This window comes from Euleptes europaea, chromosome 17, assembly GCF_029931775.1.
Source record: "Euleptes europaea isolate rEulEur1 chromosome 17, rEulEur1.hap1, whole genome shotgun sequence".
NCBI classification, from domain to species: Eukaryota; Metazoa; Chordata; class Lepidosauria; order Squamata; family Sphaerodactylidae; genus Euleptes; species Euleptes europaea.
The window spans coordinates 26,406,130-26,429,443 of record NC_079328.1 but is presented as its reverse complement, the minus strand read 5'-3'; the positions used below and the strand labels follow the sequence as shown (position 1 = coordinate 26,429,443).

At 46.3% G+C, this 23,314-nt stretch overlaps 1 protein-coding gene across 1 annotated transcript; it reads right to left on the bottom strand.

Moving 5' to 3' along the window:
- Positions 1–3,199: 3,199 nt before the first annotated feature.
- On the bottom strand, positions 3,200–22,826 carry COQ9 (coenzyme Q9). The gene is made up of 9 exons (XM_056862615.1): positions 22,758–22,826; positions 18,283–18,454; positions 16,751–16,886; positions 15,446–15,588; positions 14,320–14,404; positions 11,889–11,993; positions 6,601–6,756; positions 4,699–4,752; positions 3,200–3,309 (listed from the first exon to the last, which is right to left on the bottom strand). Exons 1-9 carry the CDS (start codon positions 22,813–22,815, stop codon positions 3,274–3,276), a joined length of 945 nt encoding a protein of 314 aa, XP_056718593.1. The 5' UTR covers positions 22,816–22,826; the 3' UTR covers positions 3,200–3,273.
- Positions 22,827–23,314: the final 488 nt, after the last annotated feature.

Here is a 23,314-nt window from a genome sequence, read left to right as displayed (position 1 = left end):
CCTAGGACTGTGAAAACGCTGCCATCCTACTTTTTGCTCTGCTGTGCCCACAGGGCAGACCCATCCCTTAGGGAATCAAACCCGGTTCTCCAGATTAGAGTCCACCACTCCAAACTACCGCTCTTAAACCACTACACCACGCTGGGTCCAGACTTCGTTTCAATGAACAGATCCATGTTGCGAAGAGACTCTTGTCTCTTCAGAGATGAGCGAGTTCCAGAATGCATGCATTTGTATTTATTTATTTGTATCCTCCTTTTCAGGAGCCCCATGGCGCAGAGTGGTAAGCTGCAGTGCTGCACTCAAAAGCTCTGCTCACGACCTGAGTTTAATCCCGACGGGAGTCGGTTTCAGGTAGCCGGCTCAAGGTTGACTCAGCCTTCCATCCTTCCGAGGTCGGTAACATGAGTACCCAGCTTGCTGGCGGTAAAGGGAAGATGACTGGGGAAGGCCCTGGCAAACCACCCCGTAAACAAAGTTTGCCTAGTAAACGTCGAGATGTGACGTCACCCCATGGGTCAGGAATGACCCGGTACTTGCACAGGGGACCTTTACCTTCACCTTTTTATCCTGCTTTTCTCCCGTTAGTACTCAAAGCAGCTTAAAACATTTTTCTCCCTTCCATTTTCTCACAACAAACCTGTGAGGTAGGCCAGGCGGAGAGTTTATGACTGTTCACCCAGTTCAGCCAGCAAGCTTCCATGGTAGAAGTGGGGAGCGTCCGCCGCTCATATGGAATGGGGAATCAAACCCGGTTCTCCATATCAGAGTCCACTGCTCTTAACCACTACACCATGCTGGATCTGATCTGCTCACAAGAGAGTGAGCAGATCAGAAAGGAGTAGCCTCCCTCTTCCTCAAAGCTTGTAGAGGCAGCGTCAAGGGACTCTTGGCATAGGGAAAAGTTCTATAGTGGTTGGGAGTGGACTTTGCCCCCTCCCCCAGCATCACCATGGGCATTTTTTTCACCGTGTGTTTATCGGTGGACTCCTACTCCATGTTAGTGTTTTATAAGGACTCTGTATGGGGGGCGGGAAGATATCCCCAATTATGAATACGGAGTGCAGCACGGCGCTAGCGATGTAATCGAAGTTGGAACAAGGAAAAGCTTGGACAGGAAATGCAACTAGGCTGGCCCTGGATTATATGAAGCACAGACAAGCTTGAATGATGACAAGAAGGAGCTCATAAAGGGTTTGCCAAAAAATGTTTTGGGTTTTTCCTTTCTTTTTTTTTAATGGAACTGCTCAGTCAATAAAGAAACATTACTCACGATCACAGTTGGTTTTGTGTTTTAAAATCCAGGGACAGAAGAGAACAGGCGAGAGATCATGTATTGAAATATAGGGCCATACCCACCCTTTGATAGTTATCACATTTTATTACCCCCACCCACCCACCCACCCACCCAGGAGCTCAAGGCAACATACCTAGTTCTTCCTCTAGTTTGTCCTTACAACCCTGCAAGGTAAGTTAAACAAACACCAACTAGCTCAAGGTCACCCACGAGGTCTGGACTCTTACCACCGCTTGCTTCAAAAGCTTTATTCCCCTTGCTTCAGGAGCTTTATTCTCTGTTCTTGTACTCCTGCGCTGTGTGCCAGTTCTCATAGGACTGCGCTCCAAAGACCAGGCTGCAGAATATTCCAGCAGAAGGGCAGCGCTGTGTTACAGCCAGTCATGCTAGGCCTTTTATTTTAAAGCAAGACAGCTTGTCTTTGCTAATCAGCAAACTCTCATCAGCTAACATTTGGAAAAGAGACCCATGAACCAAAAAGAGAATCTCTCACCATTTCAAGGACAGCCAACTGCTTGTCAGACCCTGGAAGCTGAGCAGGGTCAGTCCTGGTGAGTACTTGGATGGGAAACCACAAGAGAAGTCCACCATGCTGAGGTAGGCAATAGCAAACCACCTCTGTTCACCTCGCACCTTGAAAACCCCAGGGGGTCACCCTAAGTCGGCTGCGACTTGACGGCACCTTCCTCCTCCCCAACCACCTCCTAATACAAACTTAAAAATTATTATTGTGCAACGCATCTCCCTTTTAAACCTGGGACACTTGTTTTGAAATCCCAGTGGAGGCAAGCACCTAGGCTGGTGCCTGCTAGCTGAAGAAGAAGAGTTGGTTTTTATATACCGACTTTCTCTACCACTTAAGGGAGACTCAAACCGGCTTACTATCACCTTCCCTTCCCCACAACAGACACCCTGTGAGGTAGGTGGGGCTGAGAGCTCTAAGAGAGCCATGACTAGCCCAAGGTCACCCAGCTGGCTTTGTGTTTAGGAGCGGGGAAACAAATCCAGTTCACCTGATTAGCCTCTGCCGTCATGTGGAGGAGTGGGGAATCAAACCTGGTTCTCCAGATCAGACTCCACCGCTCCAAACCACAGTTCTTAACCACTACACCACGCTGGCGCTCTTACTTTCTTTAAATGGCTAGGATATATATATGCATATATATATACACACACACAAAAGTACAGACACTCGCCAAACAAAACTCTGAATGGTCTACTGATCTGATAAGAGCCAAATATCTGGTGACCCACAAGCTGGTGAGAGATACTGGCCTCCAGCTTGCTTTGTCGGTCCAGCAGGCAACAGATCTTCCTCCTTTTGAGAAGGAGCTTCTTTGAGGATGCTGCATATTGGTTGGGGAAGTCTGCGCTCATTCCCAGAAAATCCCAGCACTGGAGGACAGAGTCCTACCAGTGTACAGGATCCCAACAGCCCCCATTTATGTAGAGTACCATATAGCTCCCATCAGGACCACAGCACAGTGGGTGAGTGGGTGTATGTGTCCTTTGCACTGAACACTGAATTCTTAACAAAAAAAAAAGGAGAGCAAGAGACATCATCCTCTTGAGGATTCATAGTCGGGGAAAAGAAGAAAAAAATAAACAGGTCTGCATAGTGCAAGGTGCCCGGTTCTCACCCTTTCCAAAGATACTAATGCTGAACACAGCCAGGTCCCTTGGGGAGGGTGAAAACAAAAAATTCTGTCCCCCTCCCCAAGTTACCAATCTTCATTCACATAAATATTCTATAAAATGGAGTCTGCACATTGTTTTTTTGTTGGGTGGGCAGGTGGGATCAAGAGAAGAAGCTTGATCTGGCATGATTCACATGGCCCAGAAAATGTAGGTCCGAGCCAGGCTGGTGAACTGTGTCGTGTTTTAATAAGCACTAAAAGACGTGTGACAGTTTAGCGTTCTCATGATAAGGTTTCTGCATGCCATTCCGTAACGGGTCTTCTCCCAGCTCTTCCGCTTCATCGACGCTGGTTCAGTCCTGTGAGATTCTTTATCTGTGGAGTACCCAAAAACAATAGGAAGTCAACATTTTGGACAGTGAGAAAAAGAAAATCCCATGCCACAAATGGATGGTGTGGGACCCTGACACAGCTCATGAGAACTCAGAACAACATACTCTCCATAGTGGAGGTCGTCAATTCTCTAGTTGCCTTTAATTGTACCCTGGGTAGCCTCCAGTGTTCCTGGAAGCGGATCAGGGATTTCAGGATGAGAAGACCGAGACGGCCAGGGAAGTTTCCCAGCAAGATCTCCCTTACAATGCACCACATGGGGTTATTTTTGTTTGTTTTTTATGAACATACATCATAGCCCTCTTCACATGCTACAGTGAATGACAAATGTATACCCTGCATGTCATATGTGCATATCTGTTTGTACAGGAAAGCCAACATGAAGCTGCCTCATGCTGAATCAGACCCTTGGTCCATCGAAGTCAGTATTGTCTACTCAGACCGTCAGCGGCTCTCCCAGGTCTCAGGCAGAGGTCTTTCACATCACCTACTTGCCTAGTCCCTTTAACTGGAGATGCCGGGGGATTGAACCCGGAACCTTCTGCATACCAAGCAGATGCTCTACCACTGAGTCACATGCATTCACTTTACAAATGAAACTAGGGACCCAGTGTGGGGTTAAACCACACATTCAGCAGTGACATGAAAATGACTTAATGCATGTCTAAAGAAAAATATATGTACTGTACATACAATGTAGGGGCCCCATGGTGCAGAGTGGTAAACTGCAGTACTGCAGTCCAAGCTCTGCTCACAACTTGAATTTGATCCCAACGGAAGTTGGTTTCAGGTAGCTGGCTCAAGGTTGACTCAGACTTCCATCCTTCCGAGGTCGGTAAAATGAGTATTGCTGGGGGTAAAGGGAAGATGACTGGGGAAGGCACTGGCAAACCATCCCCTAAGCAAAATCTGCCTAGTAAACGTCTGGATGTGACGTCACCCAATGGGTCAGGAATGACCCGGTGCTTGCACAGGGGACCTTTACCTTACCTTACACAGAATGTACGTGCATTTACTGTAACCTGTGAACAGGGCTGAAGTTCACATGAGGTGCCAGAAAGACCTGATTGGGGAGGGGGATTGCCTAAGGTGAATTGTGTACCCCAGACTATGCAGTGTGCAGGGGTTATTCCGTAGAAGAGTGCCCTGACAGTTAAAAAAAATATTTTGAGAGCCATTACCTTAGAAGAAAGGCAGCCAGCAACAACAGATTATGGGAAGAATTCCCAGAACATTTGTGCTTATTAGCAAGAAAGGAGGGGTATAAATGAAGTAAATAAATAATAGATGTTCAGTGCCACAAAGGAGGGATGGGTGAGAAGGATTAACAGCCGGTTCGCCTGATGAAATCCTGCTTGTGGCATTACTTACAGTCACAGCAGCACCCATGAGGCCCTGGACGAGGGCCGCTCCTGTTGCCTGCACCTAGGAAACACAAGCACGTATGCTGTAATCTACAATTTGTTCATGCTTATGGATAAACCAAACAGGAAACAGCCAGCATGCGTTACTGTGTTGGAAGGGACTGTGGAATTCGGTAAGGGCCTTGCAGCGGCATTTCAATGCAGGGTTTGAGTGGGACCTTGAGAGGCGCGCACGGATTGCAGCAGCGCAGTGTGCCCTGGACAAACGCAACAGGGCAGCTCTGGAGCTAACCGTGGTGCAGTTATACTTGCTCAGAAATCCCCAGGGAGGTTTTTTCCTCACCAAATGCAATGAAGTGTTTCTGCGGCCGCTTTAGATGTCCCTTTATTGTACAACTGCATTTTATTCTTTTATACTGTATAAGCTGTCCCCAAGGGCCATTTCAATCGAATGGCGAGCTAAGTTTCTTCTCAAACGTTTCTTTCTTTAGATGCGTGCAGCCTTGCGTACTGCTAAGATGCTAGAAACCTGGTGGGAAGCGCAATCGGGTGACTGAAATGTCAGATGCTGGAAATCTTCAGAGTATCCAATCAATCAATCTTTATTGTTACAGTCTAAGACCGGCGCAGAGTGGTAAGCTGCAGTACTGCAGTCCAAGCTCTCCTCACAACCTGAGCTTGATCCCGATGGAAGAAGGCTCAAGGTCGACTCAGCCTTCCATCCTTCCGAGGTCGGTAAAATGAGTACCCAGCTTGCTGGGGGTAAAGGGAAGATGACTGGGGAAGGCACTGGCAAACCACCCCGTAAAACAAAGTCTGCCTAGGAAACGTCGGGATGTGACGTCACCCCATGGGTCAAGAATGACCCGGTGCTTGCACAGGGGACCTTTACCTTTACCTAAAACCAGCGAACATATAAATTACAGTCAGTAGTTGGAAAAAGAAAAAGAAAAAAAACTGTATAAAATCTAAAACCCCAGCTTGAAAAAATAGGCTAAGGATAGCTATATAACTATCATAAGTATGTGAACCTCAGCTACGATATACGTTAGTACTGTGAATGTAAGGCCATTAATCTACCTCCTTACTTATGAGTCTGTTTTTCCTCTTTATAGCCAAGTAGCAGAATTTTGCCATTGCATGTGGGATACGGCAGCCTCCTTATCCTCAAGCAATAGTTTCGCCAGGACTAAATCCATACCCCCCAGAAAATAGTTCAGATGGTTGAAACGAGATAGCAGAGGGGAAATGGTGTTTGTTCTGATTTCGTCATAAAATTCACAGTGCAGCACTATATGTGTGACTGATTAAACTACATTAGCCAAACGGGCAACACTGCTGCTCCATAAAGGTAAAGGTCCCCTGTGCGAGCACCGGGTCATTCCTGACCCATGGGATGACGTCACATCCCGACGTTTACTAGGCAGACTTTGTTTACGAGGTGGTTTGTCAGTGCCTTCCCCAGTCATCTTCCCTTTACCCCCAGCAATACTCATTTTACCGACCTCGGAAGAATGGAAGGCTGAGTCAACCTTGAGCCGGCTACCTGAAACCAACTTCCGTTGGGATTGAACTCCGGTCGTGAGCAGAGCTTGGACTGCAGTACTGCAGCTTACCACTCTGTGCCACGGGGCTCCTAATGTTGCTCCATAGGCAGATGTTGAAACCTTCTGTCTAAAACGGCAGAAGGTAGGGCATCAAAGCGGGCTGTTCAGGGTATCCATAAAAATAACACCAAGGAGTACAAGGTAGTCCAATTAACAGAACAGTCACTGCATGAACAGTTAAGTGAAGCTACTTCTGAGATTTAAAAGAGAACAAAATTTGTACGTGAACGCGGCAAAAGCAACAGCTCACACTGAGCAGTGCAAGAGTGCATTTCTTTACACACTGGGAGCTACTGCCTCACCTGCTTAGCTGTGTGACCCATGTTCATGGCATCGGCTACTCGATTTTCTAGGAAGGACCAGGTGTCCTCAAAGTCAGGGGAAGTGTCCTGAAGCATCACCAGCTCTGTAGTGTTGTAAATGCCAGCCAGCACTGCCCGGCGAGTATACCAATTGAACTGCAAAGGGAGGAATCGAGAGACTGATATTATGCAAGCACCAGCAAGAAATTAAGATTTCACCAGTGGACCGAGAGCTAAATGTGTGATATTTCCCCCCTATTAGCAATAGGTCCAGCACTCTGTACACTCTGCCCTACTTACAACCCCCCAATTTCTGTGCTAACGCAGCACAAATTTCAAACAAGGAATTATTAGTTCTGCAACCTGTCAGAACTTATGCAAAGTAAGCAAATATGTGCTTGATATGCTTTTTGGGAAATATATATAATTCTGCTTTGTTATTAATGGAGAGGAGAGCTCTATGCAGGCGTGAAAGCCTCATTCCCTGATCAGTACAGCCAACTGTATTGGGGAGAGGCATGCAGAAGGTCCCAGGTTCAATCCCCAGCATCTCCAGTTAAAGGGACTAGGCAGGTAGGTGATATGAAAGACCCTTCCCTGAGACCCTGGAGAGCCACTGCCAGTCTGAGTAGACAATACTGACTTTGATGGACCATGGATCTGATTCAGTATAAGGCAGCTGCATGTGTTCATCTTGAAATAATAATTTTAAAAGATATTGGAGGAGGGGAGCTTTTTTGTACCACTGCAGAAGTCTATTTACCTAAGCTGCATAGCTTAGAAAACACCCCAAAAACCTGAGTGAGTGGGGAGGGGGAGAAAAACCCCCACCCTTAACTCTTGTTTTTCTGGCCAGGCAGATGACAACCTTAACAATGACCAAAAAAACCAACTCCGCCTCCTCTGGCATTAAGATTTCACCAAACGTTATCCACTTACTTCCGAGTTCATTTGAATACACTTAAGGGTTAGAAATTCATTTTTAAAAAGCAGATTCCTGAGGGTGCTATATTTCTATGTCCGGTATTAACTTCTAATCTTGTGCTTCCAGAGTCATAGAATACATAGCCCAATAAATAATACAACCAATAACCAAAATGACAGATGTAATGAAGCGCAGCCTAACAACAAAAAATATGTCAGTAAATGAGAATGAGCTACACAGTAGTCTGGGGAAGAACTCTTACGACCGTTCTTCCATCAGCAAAAACTAGAAAAGTTACATTAACAGCAGTTATTACTGTTGTGAACTATCTCCGCTCTTATGGGAGGGGCCATGGCTCAGTGGTAGAGCATCTGCTTAGCATGCAGAAGGTCCCAGGTTCAATCCCCGGCATCTCCAGTTAAAGGGACTAGGCAAGTAGGTGACTTGAAAGACCTCTGCCTGAGACCCTGGAGAGCCGCTGCTGGTCAGAGTAGGCAATACTGACTTTGATGGACCAAGGCAGTACAAGGCAGTTTCATGTGTTCATGTGATCTTTGCATCTGTGTGGTTAGTTCAGAGGAAGAAAAACTAAGCGGTAAGGCCAAAAGGCCATGAAATGCTAGAGGTACAGTCTGACATTCTGAGACCATTCTCACATCACCTGTAAGCATCACAGACACAGTCTTTCAGACCCACTATTTACTATTGGATAACGCTTCAGGCTCCTGAACAAGTATGTTCTGGTTCATAAAATAACATGTGCCCCAATAAATCTATCAGGTGCCACAGGAATTGGTCTTACGTGCTGCCACTCTGATAATTATTTACTATCTACATCTTACTTTGGAACAGAACCTTTGCCTCTCTGAAAGTTACCCTGATGCCTATACTGTACCTAGTATTCACATACAGGTTGAGTATCCCTTTCTGGACTGCTTGGGACCAGAAGTGGTCCATATTTTGGATCTTTCCATATATTGGAATATTTTGGCATTTTTGCATATACATAATATCTTGGGGATGGGACCCAAATTCATCTATGTTTTATATACACTTTAAAGACATAGCCTGAATGTAACTTTAAAGAAAATTTTTAATAACTTTGTGTACATTGAACCATCGGAAAGCAAAGGTTAACTATCTCACCAGAATACCTGTATCAGCTGTTAAACAAGAGCAACAACAAACAATGAACAAGCTAACGTTGGCAGGTTTTCAGTCTCCATCTACGATGCAGTATACACTGTATTTTATTTTTTTAGGTGAGAGGAAACATTGAAAGGAGGCAGCACGGATCTGCCTGCATGCTGGCTCGAAGGGTCTGGTTTTCGGATCAGTCCAGATATGGGATGTCCAAATAAGGCATACTCTACCTGTATTAAATGTCACAATGGAGATGAAACACCAAACAAGACACTATCCAGTGTTTCTATGAATAAATGCAGTTCTTATGATAGTGCTGGGAACCCCCTCACCCTGAAAACGTACACGGTGCATAAAGGCTTCTGATTTAAACAAAACTTGTGCCTGTCCCATGGCTTCAGTGTGTTAACCAAGGATGCAGAGGGAAACTTAGAAGTATTTTTGGCTGCAGCTGATATAGCATCAGGCGAGCACCCAGTAGCACTCCCAGATGTTGCACATCATTGTGCTGTAGCACTCTGTGGTTTCCAGTGGAACTGCAAAGAATTCTCTGACAATGAGGCACACCTGTCTCAGGAACAGGATATTCTTTAGCTCATCTAAGTCATTTCTAACCATGTCCTTTGTGTTTTGACCAATCCTCTGGATCAGTGAGGAAGTGGCTTTCTCTCCAGGCCACGTCTACTAGAAGTATGCCATCTTAACGAGAACCAATTACTGAAATTCTGCCCTGCATAACGTAACCGATTACCAATCACCTTTTCATTCAGCTGACCAGAGCTGCAAGAAACTTAAAGGCATGCACACACTTTTCCGCAAGAGAAACCAATCTTGCTGGTATCCCCCTCTCCGTCTTTCAAGTCATTGGTGTTCCGTGTGGCAAATGGGATCAGTTTGCAACTCCTCAAATACCTATGTAGAACCACTCACTAGTGCTGAAGAAAGGCCTGAAAGTTAAGATGAGGGGCTGTGGCTCAGTGGTAGAGCGTCTGCTTTGCATGCAGAAGGTCCCAGGTTCTATCCCCAGCACCTCGTTTTAAAAAAAGGATCAGTTAATAGGTGATGTGAAAGACCTCTACCTGAGACCCTGGAGAGCCAATCAGAGTGGACAAGACCACTGCTCTGAATCTGTATAAGGCAGCGTCAAGTGAGCGATACACGTACATTTCCTCTACAATCTCTGGGACAGCAGAAAACAAAAGCAAACTAGTAATCTACGGCTGATTCTTAAAAGCACACCCACAGTTTGAAGACTCTAAGAACTTTTGTTTCCTGGTGTGAGATCACCATCTTTTATTTGGCTTACTGGTTTATTTCTTTAATTTGCCTGTGTGCTACTTTCCCCCTCTGCAGTGGCTGCTATTTTATTTTTGCGCACGTTTATTAAACCCATTCGTTAGAAAACAAAAGCTCTTCCTACCCCTTCTCGTGTTTATAATGGATCGAGTAATTCATTAATTGCTTTAATTAAGATATAATTTCCTTTGCTTTTATGTCGTGTCAGAAAGATGACGGCTCTTATAAGTCCTGGGTATTTTTAGGCAGCTGCTTAAGAATGGCTTTCGAATGGCTCTTTCATTTTCTGTCAGCCCAGCTGGGGGTGGAAAGCCCAAGCACAGCACAGCTGAGGTTGGAGCTGGTGGATGCCCAACTCATCTCTGTGTCACTTAAAATAAAAAACCCTCCCTGTTACTTCTCAAAAAAGAAAACAACTTTATAATTTAAAAGCCAAATGTAATACGAGCTGCTTTTTCAGCAGCCAGCCTTAAATATATCCCCTTCTAAAAGCGCCATTTCATTTGGATGGTCTTTATTTTGTATTATTATTGCTGTTTTAATTCTTTTAAATACCTTGGGTACGTTCAGAAAGAAAAGCAATACCTAAATAAGGCAGACAGGTACATGGGAAAGGGCTGCAGCTCAGTGGTAGAGCATCTGCTCGGCATGCAGAAGGTCCCAGGTTCAATCCCTGGCATCTCCAGTAAAAGGGACTAGGCAAGTAGGTAATGTGAAAGACCTCTGCCTGAGACCCTGGAGAGCCGCTGCCAGTCTGAGTAGACAATGCTGACTTTGATGGACCAAGGGTCTGATTCAGTATAAGGCAGCTTCATGTGTTCACGGCTGCACGTTACCAAATGCAGTTACTACATCAGCTTGTAATGCAGCATCTGGCTCAGTGGGTTAGCATTTGTGAAAAGCTCACCTTTCACTACAAAAACAACTCAGTTTTCTAGTCCTCATGGAACCAGTGCAGGCACAGACAACAGACCCTACTAGGAGGAGCAAAGCTGTTGCACGGGAACATGCAGGGAGAGGTAGTCCTTCAGGCACGTAGGCCCTGTATCATGAAGAGCTTCAGAAAGCCCTTGACAGCTAGCATGATGTAGTGGTTAAGGTGCCAGACTAGGATCTGGAAGACCCAGGTTCAAATCCCCTCTGCCATGGAGGCTTACTGGGTGGCCCTGGGCTAGTCACACACTCTCAGCCTAACCCACCTCACAGCAGAAACCAGTCGGAGTACAGTAGCACCTTAAAGACTAACACAATTTCTGGCAGGGTATGAGGCACAGCTCATGAAAGCTCGTACCCTGCCAGAAATTGTGTTAGTCTTTAAGGTGCTTCTGGACTCTTGCTCTTTTTTTGCTGCTACAGACAGACTAACATGGCTACCCATCGTGATCTATCTCACAGGGTTGGTGTGAGGGGCTGTGGCTCAGTGGTAGAGCATCTGCTCGGCATGCTGAAGGTCCCAGGTTCAATCTCCGGCATCTCCAGTTAAAGGACTAGGCAGGTAGGTGATGTGAAAGACCCCTGCCTGAGACCCTGGAGAGCCACTGCCAGTCTGAGTAGACAATACTGACTTTGATGGACCAAGGGTCTGATTCAGCGTAAGGCAGCTTCATGTGTTCATGTGTTCATGAGGGTAAAATGGAGGTGACGGCAATGTTGTAAGCTGCTTTGGAGTCCCCACTGGGGAGAAAAATAGGGTATAAGTGAACTAAAGATAAATTAAAACAATGCAATATCAACCTTCTGTCATATTCCACGTATACTCTAGGGCAACCTCAAATTTGTTAGACAAAAGCCAGTGCCTCAACAGCATAATTTGCTCAGCCACAGCTCAGAAGGCTTCTTCCATGCAAAGCAACACGCTTTGAGTTCTCCCTGTTGCTATCCAAAGTTCTTTAAAAGACAACATCTGTGTAATGCTGGGACTTACATCAGTGGATTGGTCCCCTGCGTAGTGCCACATGTCATCCACCATGCTTGTAAGGAGGTTCAGGCTGGTTGGGATATTGTGCGGCAACAATAACACGCTGATCGCCTAAGGGAGAACCAAAAGCCACAGAAATTAATGAGGCAAGAAGAGACCTCAATATTTAGGAAAACCTTTGAAATACAGTGCTATGAAAGGGAGGGGCTGATCCACCAGGACTCTTCTTCTGCTGTTATGAGATACTCTGAGCCCATGATCCTATTTACTTCGACAGTTTCCCTGCTGCCTGTCCACACAGCCTGCTTGAGGCGGCTTATGAAGCAAAACACAATTAAGAACATGAACACGGTAGAAGTTGTTAACAATTAATGCACTGCTGAAATCTCAGCATTTAAAAACCCAACAAGGGTGGGGAAACAGCCTGTAGCACCTTGAAAAGGAGCCTCACAATACACTTCTCAGGCTGGAATGAGTCTGTTAAAATCCAGTGAAAAAGAACAATCCCTTAATTAAAAGCCTCGGGGGGGGGGGGAAGGAAATGTTTTAGCCTGATGCCTGAAAGATGATAGGGCAGGCACCAAGCAAGCCTCATGGGGAAGGGCATTCCACAGGCAAGGTGCCACACTGAAAAAACCTTGTCTCTAGTTGCCAGTCTCTCCTCTGAATGTAGGGGCATGGAGAGCTTCAACCCCGCTCCCCATTCCTTAACTGTCCAGCCTTACTCTACACCATGAATGCCTCCCCACCATGGACTCCTTGTGGTTGATACCCTCACCAGTAGTCCTCCAACCCCAGTGCTTCCTATTGTCTTCGCTTGCATCCTGTTGGGAAGATGACTTTTGATTCTGAAGATATCGTTGCCCCTCTGCCAAAGGAATTATCATGTGACATTCCCCAAATACGACATCTAAATACCAGCTGCCCAGTGTGCAGCAGTGGAGCACGTCAAGGGTTTAATGGAACCACAAGCAAGCTCTGGTGCACTCAAAGAGCAGTTATTTGAAGAAGAGTTGGTTTTTATACGCTGACTTTCTGTACCTTTTAAGGAGAATCAAACCAGCTCACAATCGCTTTCCCTTCCCCTCCCCACAACAGACACCTTGTGAGGTAGGCGGGGGTGAGAGGGTTCTGAGAGAACTGTGACTGGCCCAAGGTCACCCAGCAGGCTTCATATGGAGAAGTGGGGAATCAAACATGATTCACCAGATTAGAGTCCACCACTCCTAACCACTATACCTCGCTGGCTCTCTCCACTACATTTGTTTACGTTCTTTATGGTTTGCCAGCCCTGATCTGGACGGCTCAGGCTAGCCCAGTCTCATCAGAACTTGGAAGCAAAGCAGGGTCGGTCCTGGCTAGAATTTGGATGGAGACCACCAAGGAAGCATAATCAAAAGGAAGCCCTGAAGCAGTCGGGGGGGGGGGGAGAGGAAACATCCCTGCATAAAAGGCGTAAGAAGCAACAATTCATATTCTAAGACTTGGGTAGGACAATATTGGGAGCACCCAGCTTCCAAACAGGAGGGGATACTGAAAGACCTCATTCACAGTTAACACAGAACTCACGCATGGTAGTCAGAGGTGTCTTTTTTCTACCACATGCAACCACTGGAGTAAAAGGTAAACCCATGTGGAAAATTCTTTTTTGTTCCAATCCTCTCATGTCACAGGCTGAATGGGAATCAGGTGGGAGACGGCACACATACCGTACTTGGCAATGTGGCTATGCCTTCACTCAAGCAATTACAGGGGCATTCCGTGAAGCAGCTGAACCCCAATGCCACTCTGAGACTCCTCAGTCATACGTAGATTCTCCATGGAAGAAAGGCAGGCAATTTGGGGCAATTCTCCCAAGAGAATTTGGAGTAAAAAGCTGAGAACTCTAGACCAGCTTTCATAAAGTCATGAACACAAATGGCGCTCTATGGAAAAGCTTATTAAAGAGTAATCTTGCAGTGAATTCCTGAGCGGAATGCCTGCGCTGGGTTTAGGAGGCAATGCGGCCCCGCCAAAACATCCTCCCGGTGCAAAAAATCCATGCAACCCTATGCCACCTAAAGGGTGGCGTATCTCGGCCAAAAAAAAGGGCATTCCCGGGCTGAAACAGCTTAGGAGGCCGCCTAATGGCGGCCCCGCCCCCAGCCCAGCACCCTAACGCCCCGGGAATGCCTTCCAGGACGCTGCCACGGCCTTTGCCGGCGTTCGGACACCAGCAGAAGGCTCCGTCGGTGTCCTGCTCCAGCGCTGCCGCGGCAGCGGCCGGTGACTGGCTGCCGGGCCTTCCTGCTGGCGTTGGGGCTACTAATGCTGGCGTAACTTGCCTGGACACTGGCGCAGGGGGGCCTGAATGCCGGCGCAGGCCCTGCCAGGCCTCCTAAAGGACTTTCGCCCTGAACGCCAGCACTTCTCAGGAATGCACTGTTAGTCTTGGTACCTGAGGCCATTTCTCGATGTACGGAATCAGCATCCGCAGTCTGGCTTCCACGGCATCCTTTAAAAACTGGTCTGTCTTCTTCTTCCTTAAAGAAGGGGAAAACAGTAGTGTTTGTTGTAATCTGGCTGCAATCTTTATTCTTCAGTCAAGTTCGGTAGCTAAGAAGCATGAGGGAAGCTATTGCCACAAAGATCCCAACTAGGACAAACTTCCGAGGTGCATTTTTGAATATGCAACGTTTCTGCCTTCGGTGTTGGTACAGCTTTTACCCCAGATGTCAGCAACCTTTTATAACTAAAGAGCCAAACTGTGGCAACATTTGAACAAGAGCTCAACAAGGAGCCAGTATAAGAAAGCCCGTTTGCATAACTGAGACTGCACAACATTACTGATAAGTGATATAGTTAAATTGTGCATAGTTAAACTGTGGGACTCCCCGCCCCAGGATGTGGTGATGGCTACCAACTTGGAAGGCTTTAAGAGGGGAGTGGAAATGTTCATGGGGAGAGGGCTATCCATGGCTACTAGTCAAAATGAATTCTAGTCATGATGCATACCTATTCTCTTCAGGATCAGAGGAGCATGGCTATTATCTTAGGTGCTGTGGAACACAGGCAGGATGCTGCTGCTGCAGTTGTCTTGTTTTTGGGCTTCCTAGAGGCACCTTGTTGGCCAATGTGTGAACAGACTGCTGGACTTGATGGGCCTTGGTCTGATCCAGCATGACTTTTCTTATGTTTTTACGAGAGATCTGAGTAATAATCCATACAGCTTCTACAGCCTATGCATGCCTATTTACAAGTGTTTTATTAGCAGTGGCATGCATGAAATCTCTCCATATACACAAGAGCAACCTGAGTGGTTGTTTTAGTGCAGTGGTATGAATCTGTGCATGATTCACACTTGGTTTACTGGCGACACAATTTTCCTTCCTCTAAAGCATCTCCTTGAAACCCTTTAGTCCCATAAAAGTCTCTGCCTGCAATTCCCTTTACCACCTGATTACTCCTGCATCCCACCTACCCCCTCCGACATACCTTAACAGATTTCATTTCCTTTTTCCAAGAGCCCTCGGTTGCCAGCTCTGATTTGAACACATGACCTCCCCTGGCTGTGTGGTACTTACTCTGCCTGACCCAGCTGCACCAGCTTGTGCTGCTCCTCAAGAAGTTCGGAGAGCTGGGAATTGCACTGGGACACGAAATGCAGGACCAGTTCGCTGCCATCGTTCTGAAAGAGCCCTGCCGCAGCAACAGAGAGACCCAGTGACTAAAAGAAGGAAGGGAGACAGGTTGAGATCTCTCTCGATAATTTTTCTTAAGTGTGCCCTTTTAATCTAGCGGTTCAACTGAAACCCTCATGCAGATGGTCATTCGGTTCTGTAACGTTCTGGTTTACTGGTTTTCCCAACTCTCGGTTTAAAACCATCGTTTTTGTTTTTATAACTTCTATTCATTTCCTTTTTCATCCTTTCATCTTTAACGGTTAGGACGTGCCCTAAGAACCCTTTCCTGGGAGTAAGATATCAGTAGGATTCTGAGTAGACCTGCTTAGGATTGCACTGTAAGTGACTTCATGGTATTGCCCCTTATCTAGATGTATTATATGGATTGTGTTCAGGGTTTCTGGACTCCTCTAAATCAGTGGTTCTCAACCTTTTTCTGACCGTGGCCCCCTTCCGACCTTGTTTCCTTCCTGTGGCCCCCCTGTCCTACTGGTAGAAAGGTAGCTATTTAAATGTTTTGTTTGTAAATAGCCAAGGAACAAAGAAACATAAACAGCCACACAAAATGCACACATGCAGTTCTTATTGGGAATCTGAAATTTACAAAAAATACCCCAATAAACAACAATGTTCACATACAAGGAGAACAAAGCCTCTACCACCATTGCACAAGATTACAGCGATACAAAAATCCACAGTTGCAAACGATGAATAGAAGTACAGTGAAGAAAGTCATGTGTTAGGTTTTCATGTGTTTCTGTTTTCTTCACTTCTCACTTCTCTCTGTGTCCCCCTAGTCTCATGCCATGGCCCCCCATTTACGCAATTTTCACCTGTGGCCCCCATGGAATATCCTGGGCCCCCTTGGGGGGCCATATGGCCCCAGGTTAAGAACCACTGCTTTAAATTACAGTTTGCCATGAACAGAGTGAAGAAACAAGCAAAGTCTACAGGGAAAAGTGTTACCACACGCAAGAATTTACTAAGAAGGTAATAGTCTTCTGGGATCAACACGCTTAAAAACCATCTGCATCATACAACCCTGGGAATTGCTGTTCTGCAAGGGTGTGGGTGGGGCTCGAGTTTTTCTCCCAGAATTCACAAGTCACCATCATAGAAGAGCAACAACAGAGATTTTTTGGACACTCATTGGCAGTTAAGGATGCCCCCGTAGTCCCTTGGAAAATCACCCTTTCTGATGTGTACCTTGGCACCCTCGGCAATCGCATCGGCTGTCCAGCCATGAGTCGGGACAAACTCCAGAGCCGCGGTCAGGATTTGATTCTGCAGCTGTTCCTCACTCTCATAGCCTTCTGATTCTTCACCGCCCTGATCAGTGTAACTAAGAGGGGGGAGGAAATTATTATCGGATTTTCATCCCGCCTTTTGCCCTAGGAGCTCGGGGAAGAGTTCGCAGTCCTCCCCGCCACCATTTTATCATCATAAAACATCCTATGATAGGTCGGGCTAAAAGTGCATCAGTTGGCTCAGCAGCAATTTGAACTGAGGTCTCCATTCTTCTGTCCAACACTCTAGCTGTTATACCACACTGGCTCTCAAAAAGACAACACACACACGGATACAAGAAAGTCACACCCTGAATAATCTCAAGCATCCAAAAGACCTTTGCACCTTTGGTTTCTAGTGCAAGAATATTTATTTATTTAGGAGATTTTTATTTTACCTCTCCTGAGTCCTTGTTGAAGAAGAAGAGGAAGAAGAGTTGGTTTTTATATGCTGACTTTCTCTATCACTTAAGGGAGACTCAAACAGGCTTACAATCACCTTCCCTTCCCCTCCCCACAACAGACACCCTGTGAGGTAGGTGGGGCTGAGAGAGTGACTTGCCCAAGGTCACCCAGCTGGCTTCATGTGTAGGAGTGGGGAAACAAATCCGGTTCACCAGATTAGCCTCCGCTGCTCTTGTGGAGGAGTGGGGAATCAAACCCAGCTCTTCAGATCAGAGTGCACCGCTCCAAACCACCGCTCTTAACCACTACACCACACTGGCTAGGTTTATTTTTAAAAATCAATATAAAAACAAAGCAACCATTAAAACAAGCCAAGGGACATAAAAATAGCAGAAAAGTAATCATAAAACAAACCTCAGAATAAGATTTCCCACTGTTTCCTCCTATGCCCATGCTTGGCTAATAACAACTTTGGCAGAGGGGCGTTGATTCTATCAGGAAAATGCACTTGCCCCCAACGAATACCCCTTATTCCCACAGCTACTTTTTAAATATTAAAGAAAAACACCAGGAGATCCATTTTACCAGTGTGGTTCAGTGGCTTGAATGTTGGAATATGATCTGTGAGACCAAGGTTCGAACCCCCACTCTGCTATTGAAGCCTGCCAGGTGACCTTGGGCCAGTCTCTCTCTCGGCCTAATCTACCTCACAGGGCTGTTGAGAAGATAAAAACAGAAAGCGGGGCGAATGATGTTGTTAGTTGCTTTGGGTTCCCGCTGGGGAGAAAAGCGAGGCAGAAACATCTCAATAAATAAAATGTGTGTACAAATCTCCCCGCACAACACTGCTCGTAGTGGAGGGGCTGGCAGTAAAATGCAGTTCTGGGATTTTGGCTGGGAAAGGAGGGAACAAACCAAGCAGACACTAGCATCAAAAGGGCTCACTGAACAACATTACCCCCTGCTTGAGCTTCAGAGGATTATACTGGAACTGGCTGTTGGTTTGGGGCAGAAAAGACCTCAAAGAGTTCTCGCTGCGCAGGTTACCTGGGCCTTGAATACGGAGGCTCTTGATCATGCTGTTCTCCCACTGACTGAGACTCTGGAGGCTGCTGGGTGGATGACTGGGAGGGTTGGTGTTTTGGCTCATCTGAAGCTCTCCTCCACACTGTGGCAGCATGGAGGGAACGCTGGGCAGGGTATAGCTGGCATCTGATGACTGAAACACAGACTAGTTCAGTAAGGCAAATTATTACGTGTGGCATTATGTGATTACCGGTTGCATTCGCTGTGGGACTGTTTGATCGTTAGGACTGCTTTATTATACAGTGAGCCACCTTGCGCACATGGTCTTGGGGAGAGAAAAGAACGTTAAAGAAGAAAAAGAAGAAGAGTTGGTTTTTATATGCCGACTTTCTCTACCTTTTTAAAGAAGAATCTGATTTGAATATTGTATTAACGGATAAATAGTGCGCTGAACATGTAATTTTTGTTTTTCTTTTTATGTATATGTATTTTGTATTTTTTTTCTCTTTTCTTTTTCTTCTTCTTTTTTTTGTGTTTATTATGAAAATAAAAAAATATATATATAAAAAAAAAAGAAGAAGAATCAAACCGGCTTACAACCAGCTTCCCACAACAGACACCCTACGAGGTAGGTGGGGCTGAGAGAGTTCTAAGAGAACTGTGACTAGCCCAAGGTCACCCAGCTGGCTTCACGTGTAGGTGAGGAAACCAAGCCAATTCACCAGATTAGAGTCTGCTGCTCATGTGGAGGAGTGGGGAATCAAACCCGGTTCTCCGGATTAGAGTCCACCGCTCTTAACCACTATACCACGAGGCTCTGAAGGTGAAATAAAATGGGATTGCTGCACGGCACTTTGCAATTTCAAGTAGGTAGGCGTACATTCGAACCCAGGACCAAGCCTTCATCCACTGGATTATACTGCTTTTCTGTGGTGGCTCTATCACACATGCAAGTGTGCAATGATCCTGCATGTGTGAGGATCTAAGCACATGTTATGTGGCTGATTATAAGTCTGCCTGGTACCCTGTCAAGCAGATGCACTGAAAAGTTCCAGTTGAAACTTAAGGTTCTCAGGTTTGAGGGGCCTGATTCAGATTGGGACTGTAGCGTGTGGGGAGATGGTACTTAAGCCTCACCCCCACGACATCTTCCAGACCTGAAACCACTCCAGAGAACTGCTATTGGCGCGGCTGGGGAAACTTGGTACACACATCTATTTATGTATTCAGAACACTTTTATGCTGCCTCTCCAGAAACCTGACTGAGTTGGTTTACTAAACATTGACGGATATGAATTAAAATCCAGCATCCAGCCCATTAAAATCTAGCATTAAAAATCCAGTCCATCGGTACATGCAACAGGGAAAACAGCAGCTATGTGTGTGTGTAAAGTGTCGTCTCTATCACGCCTTAATTTCTTAAATAAGGTATTATCTCCGTACTCAATTCCAGATGACCTTTTAGGGCTATCAGCAGATTTTTCCCAACTTAAAGACTGGGTCTACAAATTAGATGCCCTGATGGACAGAATTCTGAAATCGGGAACTGCTCCTTGGTTTAAACTTTTCAAAACTGACCATCTTAGAGCTACTTATTTAGTCAATATACCAAACCCCAAGCTTAGAGCAGCCTTTACGTCCCTGCGGTTTCAAACAATGCCAACAGCTGAACTGACCGGGCGTTATTGCCGAATTCCAAAAGACCAACTTTTTGCATCTGTGGAACATCTGCTCTAGAGGATTTATATCACTACTCATTTGAATGCCCTCTATATGTGGAACCCAGGGCTAAATTTCTTGCCGGGTTTGTTTCTGGCCTAAACACCTGTCCTAGAGTCGAGAAACTAGTATCTTTGTTAAAAAATACAAATGGGTTTGTCTCTTATAGGACTGCCCTGTATGCTCTGGCAGCAAAGAAAATAAGGGCCAATATGGCTGCTAAGGGAGTAGATCCTTCAAGTTGATTTTAATGGTCGCTAGGTCCCATTGGCCAATTGGGACACAACCACAATTTTTAGCTATTATTTTGTTGTTTTTTATGCATCATTTTAGCAAAGTTTTATTATGTATATTTATTATGAATCCAGTGTGTTATTAATCTAATATTTTATTATGTATTTGTGGTATCCTTGATATGTTTGTAATGGCCTATGGCTAAATGCAAATAAAACCATTCAATTCAGTGTGAAGTGTCGTCAAGTTGCAGCTGACTTAATGGCGACCCTGTAGGACTTTCAAGGCAAGAGGCTTTAAGAGGTGGCTTGCCACTGCCTTCTCCTGCATAACAACCCTGGAATTCCTCGGTGGTCTCCCATCCAAATACTAATCAGTGACAGCCCTGCTTAGAATTCAAGACCTGGTAAGATCGGGCTTGCCTGTTCCATCCAGGTCAGTGATGAATGGGATGAGAGGGGAGAAACTCAAGTCCAATCTGACCATGCAGTATGGTCCTGATATGAGTCACTTCTTCCACGTTTGAGGATCTACGCTTCAACCAGGAGCTCGAAACATACACCTTCTGGAAAGGACCTGGGGCAGACATTGGGCAGACCCATAGATAGTGCTAGGTGCTGAAATGGCCCTATAAGACTGTAGTACAGGGTGTGGGCTCTACACACTATTTTGATGCTAGATTTTGGAGCTCATGTAAACTCTCTGGGTGACTTTGGGTGAGTCCAACACACTCGGCTCAACCTACCTCACAGGGCTAGTGTGGTGATAAAACAGCGAAGGGACAACCTGAGTTCCTTGGAGAAAGGGATACTAGATAGATACACACAAGCCCCCACATACACACATCCCTGAATTCATCCTTCAGTCTGTCAAATTATCATTAAATAGTATGTGGTCTTCAACTTCATAAAAGTTATGTGTATGTGTGTATATACACATACACACACAAACTCATAACAGTTATAGCGTAACTCTAAAATCTAACTACATTTTATGTCACCTGGTTCTTGTGACATATGACTGAAGAAGAAGAAGAGTTGGTTTTTATATGCCGACTTTCTCTACCACTTAAGGGAGACTCAAGCCGGCTTACAATCACCTTCCCCTCCCCACAACAGACACCCTGTGAGGTAGGTGGGGCTGAGAGAGCTGTGACTAGCCCAAGTTCACCCAGCTGGCTTCATGTGTAGGAGTGGGGAAACAAATCCAGTTCACCTGATTAGCCTCCGCCACTCATGTGGAGGAGCGGGGAATCAAACCCAGCTCTTCAGATCAGAGTGCACTGCTCCAAACCACCGCCCTTAACCACTACACCACACTGGCTCTCCTACAGGACACTGGTTCTGAATGGTTGCAGTCTCTCTCTCTCTCTCTCTCACCATCAAGTTACAGCCAATTTATGGCAACCCCAAGGCCATGGGGTTTTCAAGCCAAGAGACATTCAGAGGTGGTTTGCCATTGCCCGTCTCTGCATAGCAACCCTGGACTTGCTTGGTGGTCTCCCATTCAAGTACCAACCAGGGCTGACCCTGCTTAGCTTCCAAGATCAGACCGGCCTGGGCTATCCAGGTGAGGGCCCCGAGTCTCATACTGTGCTGTAATACGTTGTGCTGCAATGGGATGTAATCGTCTTTTGTCAACCTAGACTGGAAAATGTTATCAAAATTTTTAAATAAAGTTTTTAAAAGTCAGGCACGGGTATTGTATGTTTTCACTGTGGCCCATTTCTAGGGAGCAAAACTCACTCCTGCAAAAAAACTGAAGATCTGGCACACTGGTTCCCAACCAGGGGTCCATGGACCCCAGGGGTCCGCGAGAACTAAATTAAGGTCCGCGAAACAAAGTTATAAACCCATAATAAATTAATATTTTCAATTAAAAGTTTTCTATTATAAAAAATATATTCAAATATTATTCTAAGTTTAATGTTTAACTAACAGTTATGATTAAAGTTTATTTTCAAATTCTCAGAATTTTTATTTTGAACCTTGGGGTCCCGGCACCGAACCAAAAAGTCCTAGTGGTCCCTGGTCAAAAAAAGGTTGGGAACCACTGGCACTTTTCCTGGCAAGGTTAGCACAACAGGGGGGGATGATCTGCACATGCTCAGAAGCATTCCTGTCTGCTTCACTATGTCCCTGCACAGAAAATGAATTGAGAGTTGAATTTTGGAAAGAAATCATTGGAGTCACAGAAATGCCAACCTGGCAAGAGGTCGTGCTCCCCCACTCCCCATCACCAACATTTGTTTGCATATGCTTAATATGCTAATATATGCAAATAAGCCCCTGCTAATTCCCTTCAACGACAGAAAGGGAAACCTAAGAGTCCCTCCCACAATCCCTGCAGCTGTTTGCTCACACTTATTAGGCTAATTTATGCAAATGAGGCAGTGCCAATCGCCTAGCGCCTCTTGCCCTTCACTTCACCTTAAGCCCTGGCAGGCGGAGCTTTTCCCTATTCTACCTTTCGTTTCCCAGCATAGGGGCAATGGCGGGCGGCCACCTCCCGGCCTTCATTCCCCCCCGGCCCGGGAGCCTCACCCGCTCGGCAGCGCAGCAGCCCCCAACCAGCTTTCCTCAGGCTCGCCGTGGCCGCCATCTTTGGAGCGGGCAAAGAGACCGCGGGAAACGTCTCCGCAGGCCGTGGCGGCGGCGGCCATGTTGGAAGCGGGACGGAGCAGCCGGGACGCCCCGGCCGCCATCTTTGGAGCGGGCAAAGAGACCGCGGGAAACGTCTCCGCAGGCCGTGGCGGCGGCGGCCATGTTGGAAGCGGGACGGAGCAGCCGGGACGCCCCGGCCGCCATCTTTGGAGCGGGCCAGGCGCTACGAGCCCTACTTCGACACAGAGGCCGTCGCCATTTTTAAATCGGGCAAAGTGAGGCGGAAGAGGCCGCGCTGAGGCAGTTGGACGGGAACCAGGAGACGGCAAAGGCCTAAAGGGCGGAAGCAGCCGCGGCAAGTAAAATTGTGCGTCGCGGCTGAAAGACGGAGAGGAGATCGGGTACGTCAGGGCTGTTCCTTTTGAATTCTGGCCCTGCTGGGTGGGCTTGTTGGGAAGTGAGGGGCTTGTTTAAAGGTAAGGAAGGGCCCCCTCGCC

Coding starts and splice junctions, on each gene's coding strand:
- COQ9 (XM_056862615.1), bottom strand. CDS start 22,815: ATGGCGGCCACGGCGAGCCTGAGGAAAGCTGGTTGGGGGCTGCTGCGC. Junction 16,887..18,282: donor CCTCCGTATTCAAGGCCCAG/GTAACCTGCGCA, acceptor CCCCCCTCTTAG/TTACACTGATCAGGGCGGTG. Junction 15,589..16,750: donor CGATTGCCGAGGGTGCCAAG/GTACACATCAGA, acceptor TCCTTCTTTTAG/TCACTGGGTCTCTCTGTTGC.